General features: G+C 37.3%; 1 protein-coding gene across 1 annotated transcript in view; it reads right to left on the bottom strand.

The window, feature by feature from the left end:
• The window catches only part of COL6A1 (collagen type VI alpha 1 chain), a 54,541-nt gene extending 33,829 nt beyond the window's left edge, over positions 1-20,712 (bottom strand). The window contains exons 1-18 of the mRNA XM_081313481.1: positions 20,462-20,712; positions 18,946-19,078; positions 16,823-17,023; positions 12,338-12,497; positions 10,557-10,667; positions 10,320-10,340; positions 9,076-9,096; positions 8,935-8,979; positions 7,769-7,822; positions 6,846-6,894; positions 6,725-6,747; positions 4,894-4,920; positions 4,756-4,800; positions 4,108-4,161; positions 3,816-3,878; positions 3,163-3,225; positions 771-824; positions 648-683 (exon numbers count right to left, since the gene is read on the bottom strand). Coding sequence (XP_081169607.1) covers positions 648-683; positions 771-824; positions 3,163-3,225; positions 3,816-3,878; positions 4,108-4,161; positions 4,756-4,800; positions 4,894-4,920; positions 6,725-6,747; positions 6,846-6,894; positions 7,769-7,822; positions 8,935-8,979; positions 9,076-9,096; positions 10,320-10,340; positions 10,557-10,667; positions 12,338-12,497; positions 16,823-17,023; positions 18,946-19,078; positions 20,462-20,570 — 1,269 coding nt within the window. The 5' untranslated portion in view covers positions 20,571-20,712. The remainder of the gene's footprint in view (positions 1-647; positions 684-770; positions 825-3,162; positions 3,226-3,815; positions 3,879-4,107; positions 4,162-4,755; positions 4,801-4,893; positions 4,921-6,724; positions 6,748-6,845; positions 6,895-7,768; positions 7,823-8,934; positions 8,980-9,075; positions 9,097-10,319; positions 10,341-10,556; positions 10,668-12,337; positions 12,498-16,822; positions 17,024-18,945; positions 19,079-20,461) is intronic.
• Positions 20,713-22,159: the final 1,447 nt, after the last annotated feature.

The following is a 22,159-nucleotide window of genomic DNA, read 5'->3' as shown; positions in this document are numbered from 1 at the left end:
TTTCTGTTCACTAAGAAGCTGAAGGGGAATTTTGTATTAGAACTTATTCTAACAATCCAGTTTGGAAGGATTCTGAGGGCTTGCTAAGGACTGAAGGAATTCCTAAACATTTTATTTTATTTATTTATTTTTTATTTTAATTCCATTTATATCCCGCCCTTCTCCGAAGACTCAGGGCGGCTTACAAGCTTAGCAGTAGCCTTCATTCTATGTATATGCCTGCTTATTAGGGCTTTCACACACACCCCAAGCGGCATTATTACAAAGTCAGCTTAATTGCCCCCAACAATCTGGGTCCTCATTTTACCTACCTCGGAAGGATGGAAGGCTGAGTCAACCTTGAGCCTGGTGGGATGCGAACCTGCACTAATTGCAGGCAGCTGGTGTTACTTAAGGAGGCATTAGCCCACTGCTCCACCAAGGCTCTGTTTTTTTCATAGGTTACACTGTGTTTACAGTTGAGGAAAGCTCTTTGCAGATTGTATCCCATTCCATATCAATATTAGAAAAACAGCTTTGAATAAATTCATTGAATTACAGCTCCAGAGGCTTAAGGAAGACCATTTTCTTGGTTCCCAATTTTGCTGCCAACTACGGAAAGCATCACTGAAAACAGTAACCTTCCTGTTACTGTAACCAAACCTTACCTTTGGTCCAGCGATACCATCAGAGCCAGGACTTCCCTACAAGAGAAAGAAGAGACAGTGGAATGGATCGTCATGTATTTAAACCAGCTCCTTCTGGCCCCTTAAAAATCTTTAAACGTGTACCTCATCTCCCCATTCTCCTTTTTCTCCTTTGGCTCCCACTTCCCCAGGCAGACCCTAAAAGACATGAAAAAGTAAATACTTTGAACATGAGGCTTTTGAGTATTCATACAGCAGCTGTGAATCACATAAGTGATCTAAACCGAAATGGATAGAGATGTCAGAGCAATGTTATTATTGCCCTTCAAAATCAAAAAGGCAAACGACATCTTTATATAAAGATTGTCTGCCAGTTTAAAAACAACTCTGAATTTCTCTGATCTCATGATATCAACTGCATTGATGAGCTGAGATGATTCAGTTTAGGCTTGGCTATAGTATAGCTGAAACTGCAGCAAAACCAACATTTTAATTCACAACATTCTGAAATCTGGTAACTTTTTACAGCTGTTTGGCAACAATTTTCCCATCAGAAGGATCTCTTATCCCCAAATGCTGGTCCCTGAGGTTTGGTTCCCCTAAAAGGTCCTTCAGGGGAATGATGGCTTAGCCTCAGAAGCTTCAAAGTCTTCATTTTTTTAATGCAACTAGACAAAGGCAACATGAATTGAGGACATGGATTTGGGGTATATGGAATAGCAATTTATTTTACTTTACTCGTTGATGACATGGGATAAAACACTTTTCACTTTACCCCAAAACTTCCTGCAGCTGGTGGGAGCAGTATTTTTTTTTGCTCCTTATCAGTGTACTAAAACTGGATGATGATCACATGACAAAGCAAAAACGTTCTGATGGTTTGAGGAGCAAAAGAAGTGGAAATTCAAAAGAGGCCAAAGAGTGAGCTTGTCTAAAAAAATGTGATTATTCCATACACAACTTCTATGATGAAGGAATGTTATTCTTAGGTTATTCTTGCTTAGAGATCACAGTTGTGACTGGCAACTCTGTTAGTAAGTGCTGCAATTGCAAAGCAAAACATCACATTACTGCCAGAAACGTCTGTTTTGGTTCTTCAGCAAATCACTAAAGTTATTAAGTGACCATGACTTGAAGTTTCATATCTGCGCTCTCCATTAATTGTGCTTGCTGAAAGCAGGTTGTGAAGCGTGCAAACTGTGATCATGTGACTGTGGGACAATACAACTTTTGTGAACACATACTGGTTGAAAAGCACCCAAATGGCAATCATGTGACTATGGGACACTGTGATGATCTTAAATGTAAGGTTTGGTTGCAAAGCTGTTTTTTTCAACTCTAGTTAACTTTAAATAATTGCCAAATGAAGTAGTCAGGAAGTGAGGAGTACTTGTAGTGTCCTTTATAAAGAACATCTAGGCTGCATGGAATGCATGTACAAGAGAGCAGATGTGTAAAATCCTAAGAATCCAGGAAAAATATCCAAGAGAAGCTGCAGTAGTCAATCTCAGGTTTTGTGTCTGATCAACTAATCAGTATTCCTAATCTGGCAAATTACCAACAGCCAATTTTGAAACCAGGAAAGCTCCAAAAAGGTTAGTCTCCACCTGGTGAATTGAGGGAGGGGTGAAAAATCAGTGATACCAGCCAGTTTCCTCCTCTGCCAGCTTATCTTCTGGCTGTTTACCATCTTCTAATGCAGTGCTTTTTTTTCTTCGTTCCTGTTTTCATTACCCAAAACTGCTTATCAGAAAGTCCTTTTACCACTTATCAGAAATTCCTTATTTAAATGTCCCTGCTGTGATTTTGGGCAATTTACCTAGGTTAGTGAAGTTTAGGGAAGCACAGTTCTAATGGCTCCACTAGCAAGTTGTGGGGATCTTTCACTTAGCCCTGCTATTTATTTGCCTGAATCCTGCTAACTTTTCCTGTATCAAACCAGTAGGCAAACAAACAAAAATCAAACAGGCCAAATTAATTGATTTAGAATAATATCTAGCCCAGTGGCATAAATTTGCTTGTCAGTAGCATATTAAATATAAACAAAAATTTATTATGAAATACAACAGACATGTCAAACCCGCGACGTCATGTGACGTCGCACAACGTATCAGGATGGTTTTGCCATTGCTGGCAATGGGGTGGGCGTGGCTTCTGCATGATGCATCCGGCCCATGGGCCAGCAGTTTGACACCCCTGCCTTCAGAGTATTGGGGTTTAATCCCAACAAGTAACAACATCGGGGAAATTGTTATACTGTAGATAAAACTGAAAGGTCTACCCAGTACTTAAAGCTGGCTGAGTGGAAAAGAGTGTGAACCTGCTGGCTGTTGTCTCTTTTCCCCTAACCTGGTGGTGTTATGTTGGGGGAGGGAGCAATATCTATGATCCACCTCTGGCTGTCGCTGTCTGAGATGTGAGGAAGGGAAGTGGGGAGAAACAGGATGTGTGGTCAGGGACTCTCCTCCAGGCAACTAACAGCAGTGATAAAAGAGGAAGGCCAAGCAATGCTATAAGTTCACAATTACAACTATACCTTGTCGCCAGGACGTCCATCTTTTCCTTGTGGCCCTGGACCTCCTTTGGGCCCAGGCTCTCCCTTTAAGTAAAGAACACAGAGACACAAATAAGTTTTGGAAGGGAAAAAAGGTCTCCCATTCCAACATCCTAAATGACATGACGTACAAGTGGAGGTTTGTCACTGCTAGGGGGAACTAGTAGAAGTGAGAATCACCTGTAATCAAAATAGAGAAATCTAGAGTTTTATCATCACTGTGACAGGACCATGCGTGCCAAATGAGAAATATAAAAGCAGAATTTCCTATTCTTTCAAATACAGATGATTTTTTATAGTTTAAGAATTCTGTTATGTATATATTATAACATTGAAAAACATCATAAACCAATATTACTTATTGAGGATTAGTACATTGCTGATTTGGCTTCCCCTCACTTCAACGTACTACTACAATAATCTACTAAAACTGCTTCCTTTGACTTTTTGGATTTGCGTGTGTGAAAATGTTTTGTAAAACAAATGTAATGTCATATTTAACTGATTTACTACTATAAATACTACTAAACTAGTATTTACCAAATACCAGATAAATTTATCATGGTATTTATACGCTGACATCACAAAAGTATAGTATCCAGGTCATAAAGAGAAAACAATGAATTATGGCTAACCTTTATCCCTTTGGGTCCATAAGAACCAGTATCCCCTTTTTGTCCAGGAGGTCCTTGTAAGCCCTGGAACCAAGCAGTTATCAATTAATTAATGACAATGTGTTATATGTTTTGGTACATTACAATAATCTCCATCAGGCTGCACTGAATTTATCCATTTATTGGCCTATTTCTAACCAGATTCTGCACTTTGTGACTACCTATATTTACAGATTTGCTTCCACCACTGCACTCTGAGGTTGCCTGTTAGCAATCAAAATGGATAGATGTATAATCTCTTGCACCGACGTACATCAAACCCAGGAGATCCTTTGCATCCTGGTAGTCCATGATATCCTTGTTCACCCTGTGAAGAAAGAAAATGTTTACAGGACTATTATGAATCATTTGGAATTATTTTCTTTTATCATTAGAAGACAGCAATAGCAATAGCGCTTAGACTTATATACCATTTCACAGTGCTTTTACAGCCCTCTCTAAGTGGTTTACAGAGTCAGCATATTGCCCTCTGGGTCCTCATTTTACCGACCACAGAAGGATGGAAGGCTGAGTCAACCTTCAGCTGGCGAGAATCAAACTCCTGGAGCGAGCAATGAGTTAGCCTGCAGTACTGCATTCTAACCACTGCGCCACCACAGCTCTATTATCTTAAGGAAGATTCTGTAAGATTATCTCTATAAGACTAGTAGAAGCAATTGTACTAGAATGTCTCTTCTGGAAAACCTTTAGCTGATTGTAGCTAAATTAGACTTTGGGAATTCTTACTCATTCTACTATACCAAGTTAGTCTAGGACTCTAGGTCATCATAATACCTGAATATTGATATGCATTTATTCACTTCCTTAAGCCAATACTTTATACAATTGCAACCCTTTTAATGCAATTTTTTTTAAGGCATAAGGAGAAAAACTACCTTCTGCATGCAGATATAAACCATACCTTCTTGCCATCATCGCCATCTATGCCACGTTTGCCCTTCTCTCCCTGTAACAGAAAAAAGTCAGGTGTATAATACATATTTCAATTCACTCTCAAAAAGATATTGGTATCACCCCCAAACAAAACCTAAAGACACACCTTGCCTCCTTTTGCACCTCTTGAGCCCTGTAGATGAAAGAAGAAGATTTAGAATGACATACAAGTAATTACTGGGGCTATATGGAAAAGGGTAGGGGAAGTGGACATTTCTTGTTCTCTTTTTAGAACCTACTATGGAATTTAAGAGGTTTATGATCTTCTAGATCTGGGGTTCCAAATCAGGGGTGCTTACCTTGGGGTGCGAGACAGTATTCCAGGGGGTGCGAAAACTTGGGTTTTCAAAATTATAGTGTATATGCATAATTCATTGCCATTATTTTGAACTTTTGTAAGGGGTTTGAGAATATATCAGAAGCATTTTAGGGGTGCGGGGTATAGAAAAGTTTGGGAGCCGCTGTTCTAGATAATCACTAGGTACTGATGTTATATCAGCAAAATACGGTGGCTGCATCATGCCCTAATACAATATCTTAAGAACAAACTATGTACTTTCTAACTGAACATAACTAGCTTTTTCATTTAAAAAAGCATATATGCAATTTTGCAAAATATTCTAAATATTCTACTGCTAAGCTTGTAAGCCGCCCTGAGTCTTCGGAGAAGGGCGGGATATAAATGGAATTAAAATAAAAATAAATAAATAAAATAAATCTTATCTGGACCATTCCCTGTCCCTGCTCTGGTTGTCTAACTTTCTAGTGGTCACAGAATTACCGTCCCCATGTTATTAGGCGGAGGAAGAAATCAATGGTTGTACCAATTGTAATAGGAGCCCTTGAAGCAATTCCCAAAGGGCTGCCTAGATGCATGGAAATTTTGGACTTATTAAACCTGAATATCCTGACTTTGCAAAAAAAAAACAACATACTCGGAACTGCCTATACACTCAGACGCTACCTTAATAGCTCTTTGGTCCTTGGTTAGGACTTGAACTGTTAAGTTTTTACCAGTCCCAGACTGTGAATCGAATTGAAGATTAACAATAATAATAATGGTTTTAAATTAATTTTTATATTAAAATATACTTTAATATATTTTAACATATTGTTTTTAATATATTAATTTTGTTTATGCTTAACATATGGTGCCCAGAATCACTTGTTTGTGACATGGATGGCCTTATAAATTTGATAAATAAATAAATGTGCAAAATAGAATCCAATATTTGTTTCTTTGCCCAACAATTCTAGTGGGAATCTCAAATCCAAACAATTCCAAGTAGAACCAAATTAATTTAAATTTCTTACAGCCTTTTCTCCTTCTGGAAAACAGACAATTTAGAGGGCAATTTTAACATATTTGCATTTCAAACTGATCATGTGACACATTTATTTTATTTGCTCCAATGAAATGAGATCTCAGGAAGAAGAAAGGCTTTAACTAAATATTAGGGGAACTTTTCTGAAGTGCTACATAGCAGGCAGGCTCGTAGGCAACTATTACGAGTGCTACAGTAGATTCCGTAAAAGGAGTTAGCAGCAGGAGGCGGGGCAAGAGGTGCTAAATGATTTTTGAGATACTTTCAGTTACAGACCAGATTCACATGCTAAATATTAAATCAGAATGCTGTTGATTTGTTTTTGGCTTCATATGTGAACCCACTCAATTGTGATTTATTTATGTGGTTTGAAATGATATGAAATGAGGTAAGATCTTGAGAGTATGCAGACTTTGCAGTTTCAACCACAAGCCAGCTTCTCTTCCCCATCCCCTATTTGGTTTATAGCATACCTCTAGATCAAGGATAAATCTTGTGATATTTTGACTGGCCCTAAAAATGGCATACCCTAACACTGAATTTTGGAGTCTCCCCCCCCAATTCAACACAGATTCATTTGCTTTTGTAGCACTGTTAATCAACACAACTCACCTTGTCCCCGCGGCTACCCTTGTCTCCCTAAAAATGAGAAGGATGGGGGAAAAGTCAGATATATTATAAATAAAATTATAAGAAAAAAATATTATCAAGAAAGCAGTAAGTGAAATTATACTTGCCTTCATCCCTTGGTAGCCAATAGGTCCTGGGTCACCTTGCTTTCCCTAGGTAAAGATTAACAGTCAAAGCAATAAATCCCATTGCAGTCAGATCCGGTTCTTGTTTGGGAAATTCACTCAAGATTGTAGGGGGGAAAAATTCATCCAGAATTTTACTTTAATTGGGATTTTCTCAATTTCTTACAATATGTCCTTTGATTTGAAATCCATCCTTGCTTTCCCAAAACACACACAAGAAAGCACATTCATGTGTATATCTAAACAGATTGATACAGAGTTGGATTAAGACATATAAGTAGAACGGACTCATGTCTGGATCCAATCTTGTTTCTTTAATAATGCAATTTTATATGTTAATAATCTCTTTTGAATTCACACTACCTCAGGGCTTCCAGAATTTCAGTTTACAGCTTTCTATGTTATGAAAAACACTTCACCGACAAATACATTAGTGCCTATCAGATGTGATCTCTCCAGACATAGGGGTCTTTTTGAAGACTACAGAAGAGCGCAGTTCAAGATCTCAGTTCTTTGTGAAAATTACAAAAAGGTCCCCTAGTTTTATTATATTATAGTGGTACATTAAATTCTGCCAAAACTGGACCTAATACGCTGATCTCAGAAAACATGCTGAGATGCCTCAACAGAATGGGTGGGTGGAAACAGGCTGGATCTCACCCTCCTGTAACTTCATTGGCAATTTGCAATTTCAGGAACATGCTGACATATAGATGGTGTGTCTGCAAAACTGATTAATGTTATCTCACAAGTCTTCATATATGGAAAATGTCCCTTGGGAGGAATGCATCCCTCAAACTAAAAGAAAATACTCCATATTTACTCAGAATAATTCAGTATTACATAAGATTCAGCTTCACCAAGTATTTTCCATCCAAGGTCAAATGTATTTTCTACTTACGGGATCTCCAGCTTCTCCTTTTTCTCCTGGCAAGCCAGGTCTCCCTCTTTCTCCCTGAAACAAAATATCAGTAAGCATTAGGTTCTACTTCCAGTTTTTATTTCGAGTAAAGTTTAGTTTTTAAAAAGCATTGAAGAAAAGGGGTCGTGTTATGAATGCTCTTGCCATTATCCAAAGGATAATTTTCAGGCTGCCCTTTAGTGTCGGGCAAATGCCAAATATTGCAATACACATAACATTAATTTTTAACCTATATTTTCACTTTTCACAATTGTTTCTGAATCAACAACAGTAAATAGTTACAAAAGTCTAACAAAACTCTACAAAATGTGAAAGTACTACTTCCCCCGCCCCAAAAGACTGCTCTATACATATGAGTTAGCAGGTACATAAACAAGAAGAAAGTAGTAATGGGAACCAAGAAGCCTTTAAGGAAAGGACTCCCTCAATCTGGAATGGAAAGGTTTGCATGGCTGTATCTATGGACATAGAAGAATGAAAGTGAGTACTGTACAGCTGCCAAGTTGTCTGTCAATAGGAGAATGGGCAGAAAAATGCTTGGAATGAAGGATTATTATTGACAGAAGTGCACACTGTAGGAGATGTCAAGTTAGCCATTTCAGGGAGAGGAGAACTGGCTGGCTTCTCTTCTTTTCAGGTTGCAATCTAACCAAATAAGTCAAAGTGAAAGAAGTAAGCCCTTCAATCAAAGGTCCTATTCTTAAATGCTAGGCCATCTGCCCACAAGGCAACTCTTAAATGAAATTTTGAATGAACATATTGGTCAAGCTCAGATAATGATATGATCACATGACTGCCCCCTCAGTTGAGGACTAAAATAGGCAGAGCTTGGACAGATTAACTATACATTAGCCAGATTATATCGGGTTGGTTCATACATTCAAAATTAAATCCTGAATGGCAACAATTATCAGATTTCTTGATGTGGGCTTGACCATCAGCAGAACAAAGATTCAGACTACTGCTAACATGAAACCATGATAGGATGGCTGGGAGCAGCTTGCAAATGCCTGATCTTCTTGCTCCCATAAATCGTCTACTTGCACTGTATGACCACTTTCCAGGTGAGAATAAATTTTACCAGATACCTGGCAGTCAATCTAAATGTAGCCTTACAGAACTGATAAGGTCAGGAAAACACAAACCTCTTCTCCTGGGTCCCCAATGTGCCCTGGAGGTCCTCGAGGAGGCTAAGAAACAAACAAACAAAAAATTAGGATTAAAGTGCAGGAATGCAAAAGGCAAGATTTTAGATACTGCTGGGTTGTCAGGATAATAACACTCACCTGGCATTCATAGGAACAGCACTGTTGACAGAATAAAAGGACACCATTAAAAGTTAAACAAGAGATGCTTGTTTATACTTTCATCCTTCATTTTGTAACTAGCTATAAAAATTGGGAAGCAATTCCCCACGCAATTCTGGTAAGTTCTAGCAGGAACTGAGGCTGTGCCACATGACATAATGCAATTAATTGGTTGGAGCTTCTAGGTTAGTTCCTGTCCATCTGAACAGTCATCAACAAAAAACCAACAAAGTTATGTTGCTTGAATATGCCTCAAAATGCATTAACATAAATAGTTATAAGAAAAATGTTTTGTGGATTTATTTCAGTGAACAAACACAAAAAAACAGCATGATAGTCACATCAAACTGTTTTGCTATTTTCTCTAGACTTTTCTCTTTACAAATTATCTATGTTGATGTAGGATCTGTCAATATGCAAATCTCCAGAAAAGAGGAAAGAGATTCAGCTATGTTCCCATTATTCTCTGCCTTAGGATGAAAACATTTGATCCCTTGTGACAAAAGTGAATGCATTGGACTGGGCCAAGTGCCAATGAAAATCAAACACTTTATAGCAAAATACAAACTAGAGGCCTATCATTCAGCCCCCTGGCTTCAGCTCCGGGATGGCATACTTTTGAGTTACTGAGCGCATGCTGGAGCCTCCATTTTGGAACCAGTCTGCTGCTGCAGAAGGTTGAAGCTGGATCAGGTTGACAAACTGCCAAAGGAATGTTTTCCAGTAGAAAACTGGCCTGAATCTTGTGCCCCAAGACCATTCATGCTTACAGCCTACACTTACTCAGAAAACACCTCCCCCTGAAAAATAGGTGGATATAAATACTGACTTGCTCATAATTCCAGTTTTTATAAAATAAGTTTTAAAAAACTATTTAAATTCTAAATATTTATATTTCTGCAGAGCATAGATCAGCCATCAAAATTATTTTATTCTGTCCTAAGTTTTGAATAGGTAACTAAAATTTTGAATCCTCCTTTGTGATCTGAGCAGAGGGCTGTATTTGGTGCAAGATATGGTTCTTCCTTCTATTCCTTGGGACAAAAACATTTTGCTGTTTCCTTCAACTAAATAGTAGGCAATAGGAGAGAATCCTGACATTTAGATTAACATTGGCATGATTAGCTCAAGGTTTACTAGGCAAGAAATAGTGACAGGAAATTAGAAAATTTACAAGATAAAAATGATTCTTGAATGAACAAAAGGGCACTGAAAAAACTTACCACATGCTCCACATTATTTTTCTGAAAGAAAGAATAAGGAATAAAATAAGCAGAAATAATCAAGATAGCATATCCAATGCATGATACATTTATCCAACAGGAAAATATCTCTAAATTTAAAATTATTGCCGTAGAAAAGCAAATTAGATAGAAGAAAACTCATTTACTTGAGTCTCTATTACTGTATTCTTCTTTTCAAGCAGATCTAGTAAATAGAAAAGAAACACTAAGACTCACAATCATTTCAATGATGGTGTCAATTGTTCTAGGAATATCGCTTTGTGGTACAGTTGCTGTGAAATTGCGACGATAGTCATGGTCTGTAGCGATCACATTTAATCTGGATTCCTAGGATAAAATAAACCAAATCACAACTATGTTTTCACTCCAATGTCAGCTTGTAAATTTAGCAATGAGCTTGATCTAATTGCTGCACAGACTGTTAGTATTCCAATCTTCACATGAAGATCCAAATATAATTCCACTTATCTGTGTAGGTTGATTATAGTTACCTATAGTTATCTAAGTAGTTACCTAAGTAATATGCCAGGAAATGTACTGACGTCCTCCTGCAAGGAAGGAGAGGCACTTGGGCAGCTGACTTTAGATCCTAACATATGTGCACTCATTGTAATACCTGAAAATATTTTTTACACACACACACATATGCCTTTGCATGTTTTCTGCAAACTTCTGTACCTACTGCCCCTTTCTGCCAAGTGAAGCATATCACGGTTCCGACAGATGAAACTCTTCAAGAGAACCTTCAGGCATTGATTACCTTAAATAATCTTTTATTTGAGAAACAAAGTATCGGCACTACATTTTGTTGTTAGTTGTGAAGTCATATCCGACCCATCGCGACCCCATGGACAACATTCCTCCAGGCCTTCCTGTCCTCTATCATCTTCTGGAGTCCATTTAAGCTCATGCCTACTGCTTCAGTGACTCCATCCAGCCATCTCATTCTCTGTCGTCCCCTTCTTCTATTGCCCTCAATCTTTCCCAGCATTAGGCTCTTCTCCAGTGAGTCCTTCCTTCTCATTAGGTGGCCAAAGTATTTGAGTTTCTAGTTAAAGCCAAAAACTGAATTCCCCTCCCCTGGGCACAAAGTAGCAAAGCACAATTCCCTCCTCCAATTAACAGTCATAAATCACATTCTCCAATTAGATTGAAGCGCAGGCTTTCTCCCCAACTCTCTAGCCTGGCAAATCTTTATTAACTATGTGCGCAATAACCTTGGATTCTCACGGCTGAGTTATTATTGTTATGATTAACTGGACTCTCATCCACATCCCCCCTCCCAGCACCAACTAACTCTAAAAGAGAAAGAGAAAAGATGGTTACATTTCCATCTGTTGTCAAGCAAGAACATCTGATGTTAGCAGCATTGACAGCACACATATCAGTTGAAAGAATGCATGGAAAAGTTTTCTTACTGATTGGCCCATAACTATCAACTATTTTCTTGTGAAGCTTTGCTACTCACTGAAATATCTGAGCAGCCATTCAATAAGAATTGCCAATGACTCTTTTTAAAGATTACACAAGGTTTTATTCATTTTAGCATGTGTATCTTATCTAACCTGGCATAATTAGGCATATGACATATTGCACCTTTAAAATCAGCAAATTTGAGTTATTTTTTTCACCCAGCTTAAATTAGAACCAATATATTTTTAGGAAATACTGCACAGAAGGCAGCATCTCTGATTATTTTATTCAAGGTTTAGAGCACGGGTGTCAAACTTGTGACGTCATGTGATGTGTTGTATCATGACTTTTTTCCCATTGCCAGCAATGGGGTGGGCGTGGTTTTGGTGTGACGCATCCGGCCTGCTGGCCAGCAGTTTGATACACCTACTTTAGAGCAAAGGGTGCCACCTCTGTGGTTGGCCACAGTATGCAAAATCATAGGAACAAGGATATATCCAAAGCAAGTGCTGACCCTGGACTGATATCTATTTATTGACAGTGATTGCTCTAATATCGTCCATGTGTTTTCATACTTTTCATACCAGATGGTCTGGAGATACAGCAACAGCAAACACTTTGATCCCCTGGTGCTTTGCTTCATTGACAGCATCTTCTAGTCCCCCACAGGGCTCTTTGTAACCTTCTAAGGGATGTCCATCTGTCACCACAATAAGATACTTATTTTCCCTATGATGAGATCCGCTGAAAAAATTAAAACCAGCCAATGAAGAACAAACCATATTAAATGTGTGCACTCTCAACACATCACAATCCTAAATGGTTGCTCTGGAGTTTTGTCTTTTCTGCTAGTTTATTATGCTCTCCTGAGTTGAGAGACAAAGACAGACACAGAAACATAGAGTCAGAGAGATAGAGAAGGCAAAAGTGGGATAAAAATACAACAACAATAACCATGTTAATGATAATATCTGCAATATATCAGTAAAATCTTAAGGCTAAAAGGGCTTCTACCTTATAAATCAGAAAACTAGTACAGGTAGTTGGGGATGGGAGACAAAAAAAAGGACTACCTGGGAAAGACAAGATTCAAATCCATGGACTGAAGTGAATCCTTACTGTGCTATAACTTTGTTTACCCTGAAGAATAAAACCTTCAAAAGTCATGTGGCACTCATTACAGAGGTGGAAGTCTCAATGAAACATTTTAAGTAAATTTGAAAGACATAGTAGAGTTCATATTTAAAAGTCTACCTGAATGCTATCTTAATCTGATTTTGCAGCATGAGGAAAGATATACTAGTACTCAGTTGCAAAAGTACATGCATATACTTAGTATTGATATAGTTCTTCATTTCATTGTAATCTGTTACCACTATTTTGTAGTACTATTACAGATATGTCTAGTTGCATAAAGTCACCTAATGATAATCATTTCTTTCCAAAGATATTTTAAGTATCTGAGGATTTCCTGCTTGTTTCAACCGGTTCTTCCAATATAAAAACCAGGTCATCTGCATATGCTTGTAATTTATATTTTTCAATTTATATTTTTGTTAGACTAAAGTGCTAACAAAAAATCTAACAGAAAAACAAAAAAAACAACTAGCAAAAAAAACCCCAAATCTTCAAATAGTTAAAAAAGTTACATATTTGGGAATTTATTTAACAGCAAGATGTGCAACAATAAAAGAAGATAACTATGTAAGATTGCTAAAACAAATAAAATTGGACTTGGAAAAGTAGAAAAACTTACAACTTTCAATGTTGGGAGAATAGCAACAGTGAAAATGATTATCTTATCAAAAATACTCTTTCTATTCTAAATGATAACTGTAAGACTGGGAAAAGCCTTTTTTGATGAACTAAATACAACAATATTGAAATTTATCTGGCAAGGAAAAAAGCTAGAATCAGACTGAAAATGCTACAAGAAGCGAAAGCAAATGCCGGACTGGATGTTATACTACCAAACAACTATATTAACATGGCTTAAAGAATGGATGATACTTAGAGATAAAAGACTATTATACCTAGAGGGGTATGACCTACAAATTGGTTGGCATGCCTTTCTGTGGTATGAGAATAAAATTCATAGATACTTTCAAAACCACTTTATAAGAAATGCACTTCTTTTAGAATGGAAAAAAATAAAAGTGAAAATTTATATCAAGATACCTAGATGGATTTCAATAACGGAAGCATTTGCTTACCCAAATTTAATTAATTATGACAAAGTTGTGACCTATAAAGAAGTGGTGGACAATGAAGGGAAATCGAAAGACAGACAAGACTTACAAGAACAAGGTACTGATCTATCATGGTGGCATACTTGCAAATCCAAGAGAGATATAAAAAAAATGTTAAAACAATGGGATTTTATAAAAAACAGAGAATTTGACCAGCTACTCTTAAAAACAGATGAAAAACTGATCAAGAAACTCTATAAATATCTGTTAAGCTTAAAGTTGGAGGAAGAACAAGTAAAAGAAACAATGATAACATGGGCAAAGAACATTGGACATAATACAGAATTAGAAAACTGGCAAAAGTTATGGGAAAGAAATGCTAAATTAACGAAAGCAGTGGCATATAAAGAAAACTTATATAAAATGTTTTATAGATGGCATTTAAAACCAGTGAGATTAGCAAAAATGTTTAAAAATACTTCAAACAAGTGTTGGAAATGCAAACAAAAACCAGGTACTTATTACCATATCTGGTGGACATGCCCTAAAGCTAAAAGATTTTGGTCAAAAATACATTTATGTTTGGAGAAAATGACTAAAAACAGACTTTAACCCAGAATTATTTTTGTTAGGAATAACAGCAAATTATGACAAAGACTGTATATCACACGTCAAACTTGCGATGTCACGTGACATCGCACAACGTATCAGGACGGTTTTGCCATTGCCGGCAATGGGGTGGGTGCGGCTTCCACATGATGCATCTGGCCCGCAGGCCGGCAGTTTGACACCCCTGCTGTATATATTTAAGTTTACATGTACTAACTGCACCAAGAATTGTATTTGCCCAACATTGGAAAAATGAAAATTTACCAACTGACGAAGAATTAATTAAGAACATTTTAGAGTGAGCAGAAATGGATAGATTGACTTTAAAGATAAAAGAGAAAGAAGACTCAGTATATTTTAGAACATGGGATAATTTTTATCAATGGCTATAAAAACAAGTTAGATTGAAAGGAATGTTATATGTAACATTGAATATATACTAGTAAGAAGACTATTGAGCGATTAACATATTGTTTATGATAATTAATTACTACTCATTGTTTCTTTTTAAATACATGTACCCAGACAACATGCTGTTTGCTAAATTTTAAGAATTTTATTTTTAAAAAAATCCTAATCCCAACCCCACCCTATTTGTAATCATACACAAATATGAGCTGTCACTGCTGTGACTACTGCCTGTGGATGGCCTTGGGTTAGGCTGAAACAGGAAATAAGAAATAGGCTGAAACAGGAAATAAGCAAGGTATTCTAAATACTTAACAAACACTTAACACATATCTCCCTTGCTTCTCAGTAACAAAGAGAGAAAGAGCCAGTGGCCTAAAGGTTAGAACAATTGCCTAATGTGCAATCGGCCCAGGTTCGACTCTCAGAAGGGTATGGCTGACTGATGAGAACAAATAAGTTTGAAATGGTCATATCAGTCTCCCTTTAATTCTTTGTTAGCAATCCAAAAAAATTACATACACACACACACACACACACACGAGGATTTCCTGCTCCATTTCCATTACACACACACATACATGTATCTGTAACGATTTTATGCATTCCTGATATTTCTACAACTTTCAGAAAATGATAACTTTTTGTTAAATTATGCACAATTCTGTTGTAGTTTAAATAGAAAACAAAAACAGACTCCTCTTCCCGAAATAAAAGAAAGCCAAATCCTTAAGATAAGTAATATTAGACCAAGGACAAATATTTAATTTGTGAACAGATAAACAGATACATGCAGAGATGGAACACATTCCAACTGAACATTTCACCTTGGACATGAATGTTTCCTCTTTTAACAGAGAAAAACTCCATTTCACTCATTGACTCACATACAAAAGCTCACATAAGAACTGCTTCTTTCATGAAAGACTGCCTGGGTCTTCCATATAAAAGCATCATTCTGCTGGGAAGGAGAATACAAATTTAATGGAAAATATGCATGTTATTGATGGCTGTACGCTTACATCTTAACAATGAAAAATTATTCTCATTTTGCTACAGATGAGATTTATGGATGCAGAGACGCCCTGCTGCTCACCTTGAAACATGGCATATTATTGTAAACATTTCAATGTAAATACTGAAATACTTAGTTTCAGCTCCTGCAAAAGGTTTGTGGAAATGTGCAAAACAACTGCCTCTTCTGCATTTTAAAAAAATATTTATTTAATTTGTTAGTCTCCCATCTTGCCCCCTCCCAGTCCCAAGGAGCTAATCTCATTATAGGTTTGGCTTGCCCCAGGCTTCATCCCAATGATCCTTTAGTGGATATCCTCTTAGGATCATCTAGGATCAAATGATTTTGACATTTCCAAAGGAAGTGTACATATCTATAATGTGTTAAGAGTGAAGGGGATGGAAGTGAAAACTGGTATTGATAAAAATTAAAGTTTTATAAAACAAATGCTATGTAAAGTATCCCAAGCTTTTTCACAAAGAACAGAATAACAGAATAAGAGTTGGAAGGAACTTTGGAGTCCAACCTAGTCCAACCTTCTCCCCAAGCAGGAGACTCTATGTAATTCTGGACAAATGGCTGTCCAATCCCTTTTTAAAAACCTCTTGTGATGGAGCACCCACAGATATTCAAACACTATGGGTTATTTTATTTGTTTATTTTTGCATGAATATACTGTAGTTGGAATTCTCTCTTAAGTCTCTTGTTTACTATAGTTGCTGGGCCTCTAGGGTTAGAATGATGGTAGCACTCACTAAGGTCTCTCTGTCTTCTAAAGGTGTGCGAACCTCCACATACATTTTTCATTCTCTCTATTTGTGCAATGAGAAACTATGGCTCCCACTTACCCAATGAGTAGTTCCTCAAGCCCTGCCTTAATGGCACAGTCAGTATAGGTGCCTTTCCCAATAGACTCTACTGCAGACACACGGTTCTTCAAGTCTGCTCGCCCACTGGGCATCCGGGTAAGTTTCTTGATCAGTTCCACCTCATCACTGTAATGTAAGGCGCCTGCATTCCACACTAGATTTCGGTCACACCGATAGTATCTGTAAAAAAAAGAAGGAGAGGTTGAATGCACATGTTTTTTTGCCTCAGTTATAGCAAAATATTATTTGTTTTAATAGATTCCTGGTAAACAGGAATCTGAGAAAAATGAGAAAGTGGGATGAATCAGGACAGTAAACATGGATGAATATGGATGTAAAGTTATAGAACTATATAAGTTCATTCCACAGGAAAGAATGCATTTATACAGCACAGGAGGCACCTCCTCAGTTCAAATCAGATGATGTTGTGTAAGGCTGGAATCTGTTGATTATCCTATAGCAGCCTATATTTTCAGTTTTATAGTAAAATGGCTTCCAGCAATCATTCTGCAAGTGAATAAATTTTTCCTAGCTTTTGAGGCTCCACAATGAGGCAGAACTTCAGCAATGATGCAATATTCCCAGGGAACATGCACCTCATCTTCAGCATGAGCAATGATGAAACCAGACAATAGCCATTTTTTTTTCTATCACTGTAAGGCAAGTCACCTGACTATTCCATACATGATTCTGTCCACTGCAGCTGAGCCCGTACAGGACGCATCTTTTGAGATTGGTCAAGAGTTACTTCAGGACTCCAGTACAGGCTCCATCAAATGCTAGCAGCACTAATCATTGTGGTTGATGTCCTGCAGTGGCATTCAGATTGCTATTTTGTGACTTCTGCTTCCTGAGAGGAAAAATAAGACTTCGCTTAACTTCTGCAGCTTTTGCAGCACAGAACCAGAGTGATGGTAGTAGAGTGATTCATTTGCTTGATCCTATTCAGAGGTCTTCTTCACACCAATGGAAAGGATAATTCAGATCTTCTTCATCTGAAAATGGTCCCCTAACATGTGCCGTCTCTTCTCTGGCCCCCAGAGAAGAATACAGATATCTGATTGGTACCTACCACCACCTTTGGCCCTGGTTGCTCCATCGGGGTACTCCCCGGAAATGGTCTGCCTCTTTTAGTTGTTCAGCTCTTTCCTTTCCTTCCCACTCAAAAAATAAACATAAAAACACAGGAGCAATGCTTTGTAGACTGCCTTTATTCAGCCCAACAATGCATAAAAATTGTCCATAAACCTCTGGAAGGTCCAAATGCAGTTTGGAGGGAGACTACTTCTTCTCATAACACAGTAATATTTTTTTATTATGAGCTGGTTTTGTTGCATTTTAATACTATGTTGGCCTATATAGTGAAAAAATAAGTAATAACCTAATTAGGGTTATGGGGTCAGGATCTGGCCAAATCCAAAACAGAATAAAATATACTATTTTAAAATATACGGATTTGGAATTTCTACTACAATTGCCTTTTAAAAATTGTTTCTATTGCTCCCTCCTGACTTTAAAATTCAGCTCCCTTGAACATTTTTCAACACAACTTCCAATTCAGAAAGGAACTACAACAGTAAAAAAAAAATGGCTCTAGGAATATATTAAAAAATGTTTCCTTGGGTGCGTGTTTTAATGAATCTGTGGAAACAGCAAACTGTAAAAGAAATGGACATTAATGACTAGGGAACTTTTTGAAGGAACATTTTAGAGCATTATCACCATTATTTGCTAATTAGAGTATAAGAATGAATGTAAAAATACTGCTTATCCTAATTCTTAGGAAAATGTCAGATGCTTTTACAATAATTCAAAAATATTAACATCCATCCAAATGCTTTTCTGTAGTTCTGTGCAGGCTTCTGCAGTCTCCGACTGTCCAGACATTGTAGGCCCATTTTCATTTCCAAGATGGCCTCTCTAGAAATCACTATCTCTTCTTCCTATGTGCATGTCTGTGCACGTGTGTGCATGTTGGAGGTGTGAGACAGAAGGAGAGAGAAAGGGCAGGGTGGCCAAGAGAAAGAGCTTTCAAAATCAGTATAATAATGCTTTTTACAATGACTTCCACATTCAAGAAATCTTGAGTATACAATAAGTACCTGTCATTTAATTTATCTATGAATTGATTAGTGAATGCTTTGATCTTGTCAACGTTGGCTTTACCAAAAGGCTTTACTCTTAAGGAAACGCTCTCAGAGGTATCCAGGACAAAAAACAAATCCACCGGGCAATCTGTTAAAATTAAGAAATGGGCAATTTAGAAATAAAATGTTAACATGTTTACATTAAAACATTCATTAGAAAGTTTGCAATGTATCAGGATACATGGAAGGAAGCTGTAGTCACAGAATGCTGTAGATTTATTCAAAACTTAAGACCTCCTTTGTTCCCTGGGGCTTACTCATCAATGCAACCTCATCAATGAATTATATAGGCTTGTTTTTGCTTTGAAGTCGCTTGGTGGCCTAGACAAACCAAGGGTCTCTTAGCCTCACTCCACCCTTAGAAAACTAGTAGTAGAGTAATCACTACATAATCTATGTATATATTTGCAAGAGAATGCATCTAGGTATGGAGGCAATAACACAAGGAGCTTTGGAAACACAGGGAAAGAAAACCCACTTGAAGGAATTTATATAATTTAAGTGAATGTAATTTCACCTCCAGCATCAAACATAATTGACAGGATCACTAGAATGATGGGGACCTTAATATGGGTAGACACCTACCAATGGAGAATAGGGGCTGTATCAGCTGACTGCCCTCTCAGCAGGGCAAAATAACATGGGTGGCCTATTACAATCTTTTCACAAAATTCACAACCTTCAGAATCAGCAGGTAAAAAACGACACATTCCAGTTGTATACTGGAAAAGTTGATTTCTGAAAGTTTGCAGTAGTTACTCAAATATGATACATTACACATTGACTATGTTAAATGTGCTTTTAAAAAATATACTTACAGAAAAATATTCTTATTTTTTTCTTCTCTACTCCTTTGACTTTATATTTGGGACATTTTAATTTCCAACAAGAATGGAAACATTTTCTCTCCCTCCCCTTTTTTACTTTACTATCCATAATTCAAAACCGGTCACTTTTTTGCATTGTTTTTCAAGGCTTTTTCAAAGAGATGTTTTTTGTTCTATAAAATAAGGTTCTTCATTTTGCTTATCAGTTCTGCCTATTTCTTCAGGATAAAGTATCATTAAAATTACTTGTCGTGGCTGTTCAATTGATCACTGAAATCAAAATCTAGCAAGGCACGCATATTGCACATATTTCGGAATGCCCACCAAACGCATATTTACATACGGCTCGCCTTTACATTATAGTGAGTAGGGCACAGAAAGTTCTCTACCTCTCTCCAAACACTGCCCCACGGATATTCTTTATTTACCATGGTGGGATGTTGCTACCCTGCACCTAATCTTCTGTTTGTAAAAATCGTATATAAGTAAAAGTTTAAACAAAACATCACGATCAAAACTCTGTACTGAAAGAGTACAGCAAAGGTTACGATTACGATACGGTTACGATTACCAGCTTCATCTTTTCAGTCCATTAAAGCAGACACATAACTGGAGAAACCAGAACCATAGAAACATATTCTTACCTTGGAAGGCTATTACTCTGTTGGATATTTCTGATCCCTGAGCGAGAACTCTCTTTATTAGAAAACAGTCCTGAAATAGGAAAATAAGGAAGATGCAGGCTAACTTCATCTTGCACGGAGCGGAGTTAGCATTCGGGGAGATCTGAAAATGCAAAAGAAGCGCAACGAGAGAAAGTTCAAACCCGGTTTCTTTTAGTTGGTAATTTTTGTGAAGTTTCTATCCTGTCCCTGAGTTTCGGAAAGCGTAGGAAGGCAAGAGGACTGAAAGGGAGGAGGCGGCAGCGTCGGCCCTGGACGTCGAAGGAGCCAGAGTAACCCTTCCAGAGGGGAGGGGACGGACGGCCTCTGCTGGAGCTGAACTTTCAGCCCCTCCTTGGAAATGGCTCTTTTTAATATAGTTGTTCTTCTACCTTCCTCAAGTAGAGCGGCATGTTTCTAGAGGCTCTGAATTTGCACTGAAGCATCTTTGACTTTAATTGCAAAATTATTTCTTATCTGCCTTTCTATATTAGCACGGAGACATAAGTCTGGGTATCCATAGTTTCACTAAGTTTTTAGATCACAGCCCACTCTAGGAATGTGAACTCTGTAATGGTGTGTTTTCCAACATGCAGGATGTTTGCATAGATGTAATGGAAAGCTAAAATGTAGGTAGTGTAGCATCAGAAGAATGTCGAAGACGAAAGACTCGAACAATTGCAAACTTGTGTAATAACAAACTATTAAATTTGAATAGTGGCTACTCAGAAACAAACGTAGCTCTCCCTCCATTTGCAGACTAGCTGTACAACATTCTGTAATGACTTACAGACCAGTATTTGATAGATGTTTACTGAGTTTATATATTGGACTTTCACAGTTTATTATATAAGCCATGGTGGCTGAATTCACAGAACATATTAAAGCAGCATCAAGATTTACAAACTACAGTGGCTGGATTCAGATGCCATGTTAAGCAAAATCAAATTGATGATTCTATAGTTTCATATTGCATATGAATTTACCCTTTTGCTTGTTTTAAAGAAGAGAAGATTAAATAGCAATGATGGGGAAAGTCCTTTTTTCCTGCCATCTACTAGGCCTCTAGAGTTTTGCAAGCCAGACGTGGTAGGTCTAATTTAGTAACAAAGTAAGATACAAACAGATTTGTCAGCAAGGTATGCTGACATTGTGGGGCCTTGTTTCCTATAATTATGGAAGAACTACAGAGCAGGAATAAGGTTAGAAAAGAAAACTTTTGTTTTCAGCAGACAGCTTTATTTTGATTTTTTTGTAGATACGTGATACGAACTAAGTTTGTATGCATCAGGATCTAATGGCAGTAGAGTAGAGAGACTGAAAAATGAAGACGTTATCTATGTCTTAGAAAAATTCCACTTGCACTTAAATATTCATAGCTGTGGTTGTCCTAATCTAGCTATTAATTCTTTGGTGACAGTTGTATGCCTGAGTGAGCACTGGCTGAGGAATTCTGGTAGTTGAAGTCCATACCCCTTAAAGTTGCTGAGGTTGAGAAACAATGTTTTACAACAATAGTCTTCAGACTTTGGATACCCAAGGAACTCTTCTCAATGTGAAAAATAAATGCGGAATTTATTAATAAATGTTTCACATAATATATTTTATTAGAACTGAATGTTACAATTAATATTGCAGTAGTACAATATAAACAGATTTTGTCTCTGGAATCCCTGAATG

Source organism: Vipera berus, assembly GCF_964194415.1.
Source record: "Vipera berus genome assembly, chromosome: 1".
In the NCBI taxonomy this organism is placed as follows: domain Eukaryota; kingdom Metazoa; phylum Chordata; class Lepidosauria; order Squamata; family Viperidae; genus Vipera; species Vipera berus.
Note: the sequence above shows the minus strand (reverse complement) of the source record. Positions and strands in the feature narration are given on the sequence as shown.